This window comes from Alligator mississippiensis, chromosome 6, assembly GCF_030867095.1.
Source record: "Alligator mississippiensis isolate rAllMis1 chromosome 6, rAllMis1, whole genome shotgun sequence".
Classification (NCBI taxonomy): Eukaryota; Metazoa; Chordata; order Crocodylia; family Alligatoridae; genus Alligator; species Alligator mississippiensis.
This window is the reverse complement of record NC_081829.1, coordinates 66364069-66376469: the sequence shown is the minus strand read 5'-3', so window position 1 is coordinate 66376469 and position 12401 is coordinate 66364069. Positions and strand designations below refer to the sequence as shown.

Here is a 12401-nt window from a genome sequence, read left to right as displayed (position 1 = left end):
GAGCCCTGTGGAACCCCAGTGCCCACATCCCTCCAGGTCGAATAAGACCCGTCCACCACCAGCCTCTGGGTGTGGCCCTCCAGCCAGTTAGTGACCCATCTGACCGTGTAGGCATCAACACCACTGTCTCCTAGTTTCTTACAGAGAATGGGGTGAGAGACCGTGTCAAAGGCCTTCCTGAATTCCAGAAAGACTATATCCACTGAGAACCTGCATCCAAGGACTTGGTGACCTGGTCATAGAAGGCCACCAGGTTGGTTTGACAAGAACCCATGCTAATGAACCCATGCTGGTTGCCCCTGAGCATAACCTCCCCTGCTGGCCCTTCCTGGACATGTGCCAGGATAATTCTTTCAAAGTCCCTCAGCCTTTCCTCCTATGGCCTTCCCTCAAGACCTTGGATCATACGAGTGGCTCTCCTCTGGACTCTCTCAAGTTTCTCCACATCCTTCCTGAAGTGGGGGTCCCAATACTGGGTGCAGTACTCCAGCTGCGGTCTCACCAGGGCTGAGTAAAGTGGGAGGGTTTCACAGAAGCAGGACATCAGCTGCAGTGGTTACTCTGCTTTACCTGTGGCAAATTAGAGTGTTAGGTCTGTGTTGTGTCAGGGTTGGTGGTAGTCTTATGTAGAGTTTAGATTATAGTTTGTATGGGATGGTTTGGATTGGGATGCTGCTGCTTCTGGAGATCCGTTCTAGCCCTACTTTTCAATGCTTTTATGTTAAAAGAAAATGCTTTTTAAGCTACATTTATTACAGGAAAATCCTATGCAAGAAGCAATAGTTTCTGAACACCACTTTTCCTTGCCTCTATTAGGGCATGTACATAAATTAAACTTAATAACTGTTAAGTAAATAATGCTGTACAATGTTGAAATACTACATACAGCTCTTATATGTAGAAAGATGACTCCTGCATTTGGAATCACCAGTTTTTGGTAATGTGTAGTTATGCATATCCTAAAAAAATTTCAGTCTCAAAAGGTGTGTTTTACTACAGTTAACATGCATTTTCTCATAGGAATATGATATTCAATGCTTGCTTTAATTTCAGTTGTATGGCATTTTTGGCCTACGGCATTCAAGGAAGTATGCAGAGTAAATCTGTAGCAGAGCTGCTTTACCTATGCTTTTTTTCTCCAAGAGGTTTGCAGCTGACAGATTTTGTAGCCCAGTTGAGAAGAGGTAGAATATATTACAGATTTGTGTTAGGATCCATATTTGTCCCAAGTAAAAAATGTGCTCAAGAATTTGACAAAAAAGACAAAAATCACCACAATAGTGCTTATTAGCATGCTACTTCAAATTTAGTTTACTAGATTATCTATTTTTTATTTTGTATTCAAAATATCTCTTATCAAAAGACAAACCTAAGCAACTATTTCTGAAATTATTTAACAGCGGTGAAAGTGGTAAGGTGTTAATTGGTTAAGTTTCCAGTAATCAACTGAGAGCTCTCTTACGCAGTAGATGCATATACCTGATGAGATGGTTTTTAAGTTCATAATGACATACTCATTGTTTATATAATTAATACATATTCTGTTTTATTCGCTCATTGTTCAATGTATGATTATGTGTCGTATTCACTGAACAAAGCTCTTTTGAAGGTAGAAGGCACCCATTGCTATTATATAAGTGTTTCATAAACACTTACTAATTAATCCACTCATTCTTCTTCTTAGTACCCCTAAGGCTCCAGGAAGACATTTAAGGATGGATTTTAGTCATCTTCAAAAAATTTATTAGATGAAAAAAAAAATCCCAGTTTAAAAGTAGAGTAAATGTTGAAATCTTCAGTTTTCAGAAAAGGTTCCCTAGATGCCAATCCTATAATATTGTCTTGGAAATAGATGATAGACTTTAGATATAAAGCATAGCAGGTGCTTCAGAAACCATGGGACTTACATGTTTTGTGTACCACATGCATTGTATATCTTTAAGATGAGAGTCATAATGGTCCAAGAAATGCATGAGAAGTGAGGAAGACCTGAGAGGCCTCAATGCTTGTCTAACCTCACCCCCAACACAATTTGTCCAATAAAAAACATAACAAAAAACTCTCCCCTCTAGTATATAGCTACTCATTTTCTCTCCAAACACATTTGCACTGCTATTTTATTACTACATTTTTGTTAAAGATGATTATAATTAAGCAGAACCAAAGAGCATAAACAGTTACATGTAAGAACTCATATTTTCACACATAAGAATTCATTAAAAAAATAGATTGACAGAAATTAATCAAATCCTTGATACCACAGTAATATTGTCACTATGGATACTTCTTCATCAAGTTGATCATCTCCTTATACAGGAACTCAGGGGCATCAAGACCCCAAAGAAAATCCAAATGGTTCCAGTTACGAATCCTGTTGTGGTAAGTGAGATTCCTGATTTCTTGGAGCAGAAAGTCAACATCCATAGGAGTGGCAAGCCAGTCTTTTTTGCCACTCCACACTGCAGTTGGCACTTTCATGTCTGTTACATTGTAGATGAATGGAGTTGTCTTTCAAAAGTTTGCATAAAAATAAAAGTTTGAAAGGGAGTAAAATATATAATGTAGTACATGTTGAAAGGCTAGAAGTATATTTTAAGCAAAGGACATCCTTTCAATTTCCTACCTTTGCTACATTTGTTTTTTGTACATACTCATTCAAATAAAAAATGTGTCACTGTTATTCTCTGTATACCGCATATTGATTGATTTTTTAGAGAGGGTTTACAATTAATCCTATGACATGTAAGGAACAAATATCAACTATAGTTAGATTCAATGCATACAGGGCTCTGGGGGCTGGGGGCTCAGGTTGTTTTTTCCTCTATCCTTCTGGCCATGTGTCATGGGCCCTGGAGGGAAAGGTGCATCGGTAAGATGAACAGAAAACTCTGGTGATGGTGCCATTGTGAGGGGTTTGGCTTCTTTGACCACATTCTATACTTCAGTGAGAGAGGTAGTGGACTGTTAGGAAGGGATGGCCTCCACCTCACTTGAAAAGGGAAGAAGCTTTTCTTGGCCATAATGGCTGACCTACTCAACACAGCTTTAAACTAAGATTGTTAGGTGGTCAATAAACAGTTCTAGCCCAGGTCATGCCAATCACAGTAGCAACAGCTTGGGTAGCCCAAGGGAACCCACTCTGATAACAGCCCAAGGAAAGGTCATGTCCCATAACACAAGAAAACCTAGGGCTTTCCATGGCAGGCTCAACTGCCTATACACAAATGCCAGGATCTTGGGAAAGAAGCAAGAACAACTGGCTCTTCTCTTGTGAAATGAAGCTTATGACCTCATAGGCATAACAGAGACCTGGTGGGACCCCACCTATGACTAGTCTGTGGGTATAGAAGGCTATACCCTGTATAGGAGAGACTGTGTTGGGAAGAGGGGTAGGGGTGTACCTCTCTACGTCAAGGAGCACTACACCTCCCTACAAACTGGATTTACTAACCAAGAAGGCTTCCTCGAGACCCTCTGCATTAAAATACAGGGAGAGCATGGGGAAGGGGATATAACTGTAGAAGTCTATTACAGACCTCCCAACCAAAAAAAAAACTGGATCAAGAATTCAATAGGGAACTGGCTGAGGCCACACACTCCCAGTGCATGATTGTCATGGGGGACTTCAACTTCCCCGACATCTCATGGGAAGAGCATATGGCCAAATCTGACCGTTCATGTAACTTTCTCACCTGTGTTGACGACCTCTACCTAACACAGGAGATCTATGGGCCAAGTAGGGGAGAGGCACTGCTGGATCTTGTTCTGGGCAAAGGGGATGATCTGGTGAGCAATCTGAGGATCAAGGTGAAGCTTGGTGACAGTGACCATGATCACCATCTCCATTCAACTCAGGGCGGGCAAATCCCTCAGTAAAACAGAAATCCTCAACTTTGGGAAGGCAGACTTTCACAGACTCAGGAAACTGGTCAGTCAAGCACTAACAGACCATGGCCCCATGGGAAGGGGAGTCCACAAGGAACGGTTATTCCTTAAGAACTCAATCCTAGAAGTGTAAGGGAGGTCCATCCTGCCCTGCAGGAAAGGCAGTCAGCAGACAGGAAAGCCCCCTTGCCTAAACAGGGAACTGTTGGAGCACCTGAAACTTAAAAGATAAACATACACCAAAAGGAAAATGGGAATCATCACCTAGGAGGGCTACTCAACACTTGCCCGCACCTGTAGAAAGCAGTTCAGAAAAGCCTAGGCAAAAACTGAACTCAAATTAGCTATTGGAATCAAGGACAACAGAAAGTCCTTCTTCAGCTATGTGGGAAATAGAAAGAACAAAGGCAACATTGAACCCCTGCAAGATAAAATGGGGCAGCTGATGTGCGATGCCCAAGAAAAGGCAAATCTCCTAAACAAATATTTTGCGTCAGTTTTCTACCCACCCATTTGGGTCACACAGCCAGACAGTATGCAAAAGTTCCAGGGACTGGGAGATGCATACATAATTGATGCTGATCAGCTGAAGGAACACCTTGAAAGGCTAGATGTCCATAAGTCCTCAGGCCCGGACGGAATGCACCCAAGAGTCTTGAAGGAGCTGGCAGACATCATAGTACACCCAATGGCAAAGATATTTGAGAATTTGTGGTGCTTGGGTGAGGTGCCAGAAGACTGGAAAAGAGCTAATGTGGCCCCAGTCTTCAAAAAAGAAAGGAAGGAAGATCCAGGGAACTATAGGCAATCAGCCTGATGTCCACCCCTGGAAAGATCCTGGAGAAAATCATCAAGGGATCCATCAGCAGCAAGCTAACAGAAGGCAACCTTTTAAATGCCAGCTGACATGGCTTTGTTGCTGGATGGTCTTGTCTGAACAACCTTGTCACCTTCTATGACCAGGTACCTCAATAAGGGAGATGAAGTTGATGTTATATGCCTGGATTTCAAGAAAGCCTTTGACTTGGTCTCCCATGATGTCTTCATGGTTAAGCTGGGGAACTGTGGCCTCGACCCTCTCATAGTCCAATGGCTGGGGAACTGGTACCGGGGTCAGACCCAACAAGTACTAGTTAATAGGAGTGAATCAAGGTGATACAAGGTGACCAGTGGAGTCCCTCGGGGATCAGTTCTCAGGCCAATACTCTTCAACATCTTCATTAATGATCTGGATTCAGGTGTCAGATGCGGATGGGTAAAGTTCGCAGACAACACCAAACTACTGGGAAAAGCAGCCACACTAGAAGACAGATTGGGGATACAGGCTAACCTGACACCCTTGCAAAGTGGGCGGACCAAAACCTGATGGCATTTAATGTAGAGAAGTGCAGGGTCCTCCACCTTGGGAGGAACAACCAACATCAAACTTATCGGCTCAACAGTGCTACACTCACTAGCACTATGACCGAAAAAGACATGGGGGTCCTGACTGACCACAAGATGAACATGAGCCACCAATGCAATGATGTGGCCTGCAAAGCTAACCAAACTCTGGCATACTAACTAACATACTATTAAACTAACATACTATTAACTAATCCTGGATAGATTGGACAAGTGGGCAGAAAACAACAGAATGCAATTCAACAAGGAGAAATGCAAAGTGCTGCACCTAGGGAGGAAAAATGTCCAGCATACCTACTGCCTAGGAAATGACCTGCTTGGTGGCACAGAAGCGGAAAGGGATCTTGGAGTCCTAGTGGACTCCAAGATGAACATGAGTCAGCAGTGTGACGAAGCCATCAGAAAAGCTAATGGCACTTTATCGTGCATCAGCAGATGCATGACGAATAGATCCAAAGAGGTGATACTTCCCCTCTATCGGGCACTGGTCAGACTGCAGTTGGAGTACTGCGTGCAATTCTGGGCACTGCACTTCAAGAGGGATGCAGATAACCTGGAGAGGGTCCAGAGAAGGGACACTTGTATGGTTAAGGGCTTGCAGGCCAAGACCTATGAGGAGAGACTAGAGAAACTGGACCTTTTCAGCCTCCACAAGAGAAGGTTGAGAGGCGACCTTGTGGCTGCCTATAAGTTCATCACGGGGGCACAGAAGGGAATTGGTGAGGATTTATTCACCAAGGTGCCCCCAGGGGTTACAAGAAATAATGGCCACAAGCTAGCAGAGAGCAGATTTAGACTGGACATTAGGAAGAACTTCTTCACAGTTAGAGTGGCCAAGGTCTGGAATGGGCTCCCAAGAGAGGTGGTGCTCACCCCTACCCTGGGCGTCTTCAAGAGGAGGTTGGATATGCATCTAGCTGGGGTCATCTAGACCCAGCACTCTTTCCTGCCTATGCAGGGGGTCAGACTCGATGATCTATTGAGGTCCCTTCTGACCCTAACATCTATGAATCTATGAATACATCCATTGATGCATCTCTAGCAAAACCAGGGAGGTCATCTTCCCATTTTACTCAGCCTTGGTGAGGCCGCAACTGGAGTACTGCATCCAGTTTTGGGCCCCCCACTTCAGGAGGAATGTGGATATGCTCAAGAGAGTCCAGAGAAGTGATCAAAGGCCAAGAGAGCAAACCTTATGAGAAGAGGCTGAGGGACATGGGACTCTTCAGCCTGGAGAAGAGAAGGCTCAGGGGTAACTTTGTGACAGCCTATAACAGGGGCAGGCAATTATTTCAAGCAGAAGGCCACTTACTGAGTTTTGGCAAGCCATCGAGGGCCACATGGCAGGCAGCCAGGGGCCGATAAATATTAATTTTCCAAAATTTTTTAGGGGCCCTGCAGGCCGGATACAATGGCCTGGGTGGCCACATCTGGCCCACGGGCCGCATTTTGCCCATCCCTGGCCTATAAGTACATAAGGGGAGTGCATCAGGACCTGGGAGAACAGTTGTTCACAGGAGCTCCCCAAGGAATAGCAAGGTCCAACAGCCACAAACTCCTAAAAGGCCGATTTAGATTAAACATAAAGGAAAACTTCTTCAAAGTCGGAGTGCCCAGGGTCTGGAACAGACTCCCCCACGGAGGTGGCGCAAGCACCTACTCTGGAATCATTCAAAAGGCATTGATCATTTGATCCCTGCAGATTCCCTGCCTATGTCAGGGGGGCTGGACTTGATGATCTCATGAGGTCCCTTCCAGCCCCTAATGTCTATGAAATCTATGAAATCTATGAATTTTAATACACCTTAGACATGTTCATTCAACAGGTAAAAAGTAGAAAAGAAAAACTCAAGCTCTTTTGTTTTTATTTCTAATTGTATCTAGAGTTTTCCCCTGATCTCTGAACCACTTAGGTTGTTTCTGAACACCTGCCTATTCTTTCTCTTTGGTTAACTGTAAACAGTTTGAAAATAAGAGGGAACTATTAACAATAGCTATATTTAAATATCTGGAAGGATGCTTTAACTCAGTGATGCAATATTTTTACATCAGCTAGCTCTATAGTGCTCAATCTCTTGATTTCCAGGGAAGGTCTCCACTGCAATTCTTTCAGTTAAAAAGGTCAAGTAAAGAAGGATTCAAACTGATTCCTTAGCTACCACAAAGGGACTTAAGCAGAGTTGAAGTATCTAATCACCGAAGAACAATTTAAACCAGCTCTCTAGCAGCTGCCACAAAACTCATTAGACACTAGGGCTGTGTGAGGCTTAGGACCGTGCTTCAGATCCAGAGAAGCTTCAGACACTTCGGCATCCAAAGCAGCATGTCCAGATCGAAGCATGGGCTTCGTTAGGCTTTCCGAAGCGGTTCAGAGCTTCCAAAGTGCTTCAGAAAAGCTTCGGAGCCGCTTCGGAGATCCAGCCATAAGGTATAATGGAGAATCAATGAAATATCTATAGCTTTCTTGTTTTTTGTCTGGTTTGGATGAAACCTACAGGGATGGTAGCATCTGCTGAGATCATGAGGCCTGCCAAGACTCAAGGTGATAGGTGCAGAGGTTTGGGGGGAACTGCATCCCAAATTCTTGAAAGAAAAACTCTTGTCACATCTATGTGTTACAACACAGGGGAGGGAAAACTGCAGGGGTGGTAGCCCCTGCTGAGGCCACAAAGTATGCCAAGTTTCAAGAAGTCCGGTGCAGGGAATTGGGGTGAACTGCACCTCAACCTGCGGACAAGCAAAACTCATGACATGGGTGACACCGTGTGCTTTAAGGTGCAGCAGGGTGAAAGCTGCAGGGATGGTGGCCCCTGCTGCAGCCATGAAGCCTGCCAGCTGTCAAGGAGATAGGTGCAGGGGGATTCCCTGCACCCCTAGCTGCTGACAGGCAAACCTCGTGACATGGGTGCTTGTGCAACTGTGTTTGTCTTGGGGTGGGGGGCGGAGGGAACTACTGCAGGCCTGGCTGCTAAGCTACTATGTTCTGAGTTACCAATCAATCATGATTCACTCAGGGACCAGATCAATACACGGTTTCTAGCTAATGTAACCAGTTAATTAGCAATGATTAACTCCTACAAAACCACAGACTAAGGAGAGGAAAGAATCAATACAAACAATCAACTGCCCCAAGACAGAGACAGTCAGTTGCACAAGCACCCATGTCACGAGTTTTGCCTGTCAGCAGCTAGGGTGCAGTTCCCTCCAACTCCCTGCCCCAATCATCTTGAAACATGGCAGGCTTTGTGGCCTCAGCAGAGGCTACCACCCCTGCAGTTTTCACCCCCATGTGTTGTAACACATAGACATGACATGAGTTATGTTTTCAAGAATTTGGAGTGCAGTTACCCCCAAACCCCTGCACCTATCTCCTTGAAACTTGGCAGGCTTTGTGGCCTCACCAGGGGCTACCAGCCCTGCAGTTTACACCCTCCTGTGGTATAATACATGCACGTGACATGAGTTTTACTTTCAAGAATTTGGGGTACAGTTTCCCCCAAACCCCTGCACAGATCTTCTTGAAACTTGGCAGGCTTCATGCTCTCAGCAGAAGCTATCCCTCCCCCCTCACCCCTCCCACAGAAGTTTCATCCAAATCAGACAAAAAAACCCGAAGTTAGAGATATTTCATTGATTCCCCATTATACCCTATGGCCGGATCTCCAAGGCGACTCGGAAGCTTCTGAGCCGCTTCAGCCAGATCGAAGCAGGAACCTGTCTGGAGCTCCAGATCAGATCCCTGGCATCTGAAGTGGCCAGATCCGAAGCCAGATCAAATAGCTGCCTACTCTCACAGGCCTACTAGATACCTCTATTAGACTCCACTGTAGATATTAGGGCTTTTGTACATGCTCAGAAAAGATTCAGGTGGAGTATTAGGGTGCCTTGAGGAGCTTAACTTTCTCCCAAGTCCTACACAAGTCTAGTTGTTGCTGAGATTTACCTGAACTCTGCATAAGCCCTCAGACAGGTCCCCGGACATTCCACCATTAAATTCAGTTCAAAGATTGGGGTGATGTTCATCGTTTATCCTGTGGCTTAGGGATTAGAATACTAATGCAGAAAGTGGGAAACATGGATTCCAAGCTCTCCTTGTCTTAAAAGATTTTTACTCCACATCTCCCACTTCCAAGGAAAACACCCTAACCATCAGGCTAGGTGAGTGCACTCCTCACTTCTCCTGCTGAAGCTTATCCACAGAGAAGCCAAGAGGAGAAGGTTAATGTGGCCAGAAAAAGAACAACTGAGAGGGAGCCTAGTAGTTGTGGACGCCAAGCTGAAGAGAAGTCCTTATCTCATTCCAACTACCACAGTTGCATCTGTTTTATTAACCCACTAATATCTAATATAAAACGCAGAAACAATGTTGATAGCAAACAAAAGGGAGCCCATCACTTTGCCTAATTCCCCTGAGGACTGGCAGATGTAGGTTTCAGTCCCTGCTACCAGAACTTTTGTGACATTTACATTTACATTTCTTTTGCAACTATTTAATATAAAATGCATCAAGAGCTGTGGGATCAATTCTCTCTCAAATATGCATACAATTATAAGGAATGGTGGAAACAGGAGGTAGAAGGAGGCAGAAGTAGTTCACCACCATTAGAAGTAGCTCACCTGGTTATAGTGGGCCATGTTATAGTCTGTTCCTCCATCATAAGCTCTCAGTACCCCACTTTGAATACTCTGCAGAAAATAAAAAGATTCAAAGAGTAAATAACAATGGTTCATTGTCAAAGAGGCAGGATTCAAATTGTCAAAGTGGCAGGATGTCTGTCTCAGGCCTGCAGAGCAATATGAAGCATTCCATACTTTCATTAAAGGATGAGATAAATGAATAGAGATCACACTTATAAAATTTGTGGATGATACCTAGCTAGGACAGAGTTAGAACTCAAGCTCATCTTGATAAATCAATAAGATGATTCAAAAAAACAAATACAACCCTCTTCACAAAGGAGTAAAATCAAATACATAAAAACATAATGGAGAATAACTGGGTAGGCTGGTATACTATAGAAACAAACCTGCACTTTACAGTGGCTGGCAAATTACATAGGAACCAACCATGTAATGCTGCAAAAAAGGAAGAAGTAATTATGCAATGTACTAAGAAGAGTGTTGTGTGTAATTACTTCACACTATTTAACTGTAGCGCTGTGTCTATTTGCGGAACGACAGCTTAGAGAAGTTGACAGGGGAACATTCAAAATGATAAATGTTTAGGGAACATCTTGTATGCTACAATGATGAAGGAATTGGATTTATTTATCCTGGAAAAGAGAAGATTGAGGGAGACATGTTAACAGAGTTCCAGCATGTTTAATGGTATCATAAAGCAGATAGAGATGAATGTTCTCCATTCCTACTAAGGGCTAATCAAGGTACACTTGACCTTGGCTCAAAGCAGGGGTATGAACAAGGTGATCTTTTGAGGTCCTTTCCAGTCCTTTGTCATTGCTATATTACTCTTTATCCTGGGAATGGGTGGCAGTTGGTTACCAACTTGCAAGATGATTTACATCTGATGAAATTAAAAAAAAAATTAACAATGATGACCTTGAGATTGTTGTATGCTTCTGATATTTTGATACCGAGGCATCTGCTTTGCAGAGGATGCTAAATAAGCTCTGTTAAAGGATGTAAAAAGGTAACTTGGAAAATGTTATCTGGAGTGCTTATTTCTAAACATTAACATGTATTGCTGACTAATATGGAGAGCTGACCAAAATTAGTTTTTAATGCTATGTACAAATTCTTACAATATAAATAAAAAGAACTTAAGTTTCAGAAGGTTTACCTGTTTCCAGTGAATCATATTTTGCACTGACGTTCCAGCTGGGGCATGTGCTGTATATACATCCACTCGACTCTGAGAGAAAATATTTATATTTCAAACTAAGTAATATATGAGTAAGCAATTCCATTTACTTATTTACAGAAAATTTTATAAATATTCCATTCAAAAAGATACTCAAGGATCTGTTGTAGATTTATACTTACCATATTTAAATTGCCTGGATCAAACCCAGCCAATATAAACATGACATTGCTGCAGAGCTTTTTAAATATGGGACGGCTGCAAATTTCAGCAGAAATCACTTGATCAAAATAAGTGTTTGGTAAGAATTCTTTACTTCCAAAAAGCATCTGTAAAATTAATAAAAATCAATTACATTAGATATAAAAATGAAGTTTTCCCTTCTTTCAGTCTACCACTACAAAACTTCTTCCTAAAATATATCTGAATTATTTGCTTAATGCATGTTTAGATACATTAACTGAAGGGGATTCCACCTCTTGGGAAACTGTTCTCCATACTATTAAGAATTCAGAATCTTCAGTTAATTCCTCCCTGTTTCATTCATTAAATAGACTTAAATAATTCTTCTCCTTCTTGGCTTTGAGAGTCTTCAGATATGTGTGAAAAATTACCCTTTGTCCCAGCCATGTCTTGGCCAAGTTTTTGGCCAAAAGGTTAGGGAATAAGACATCCAACTCCCTTTTAACAGTAGTACAAATAGCACACTAAATCTTCTAAAAATGTCTTCGTGAACTAGCTGTAATGGTTCCATAGTAACTCATTTTAGAGTCTACATTATAGGAATTTAAGTTACGCAGTTCTTAATTCATCTGAAGGATTGACATACCTTGATAACTGTATCACAGAATAATGTCAGCTTTGCCAATGGAGATTTAACATGTTTGGTACTGGCTACTGGAGCTAAGGCAAAGTACAGTTTGATTCTTCTTGCCAGCTGCGGCATTGTTGAAAAGGCTATAAAAGCTAGAGAAAGAAAATACAACTCTCTATTTCAAATATATCAAACACAGCATTTAGTTGTTTTTATTAGAAGTATTTTTCAAATCCTGATGAAAAGAAAATATGCAGTTATTGGATAGTCAACTGAGGAAAAAAAAATAAAAAAACAGAAAATGGGGCATTCTCAGTTTAAACATTGCCTGGTTACATTAGCAATTTCCTACTGGAGTGCCAAGTTTTGTGAAGGGTGCAAGTGCCCAGGCTGAGATTACACTGACAGTCTGAAGCTTTCGCAGTGTGGAATTTATCTGGAACAAAGTTTAAGGCTTGTGCCTTATGTAATGAAGGA

General features: G+C 42.5%; 1 protein-coding gene across 1 annotated transcript; it reads right to left on the bottom strand.

Annotated features, from left to right (window-relative positions):
- Positions 1-1356: 1356 nt before the first annotated feature.
- Positions 1357-12056, bottom strand: LOC102560092 (lipase member K). The gene is made up of 5 exons (XM_006269068.4): positions 11940-12056; positions 11293-11439; positions 11090-11161; positions 9907-9975; positions 1357-2508 (listed from the first exon to the last, which is right to left on the bottom strand). Exons 1-5 carry the CDS (start codon positions 12054-12056, stop codon positions 2275-2277), a joined length of 639 nt encoding a protein of 212 aa, XP_006269130.4. The 3' UTR covers positions 1357-2274.
- Between the last annotated feature and the right edge of the window lie 345 nt (positions 12057-12401).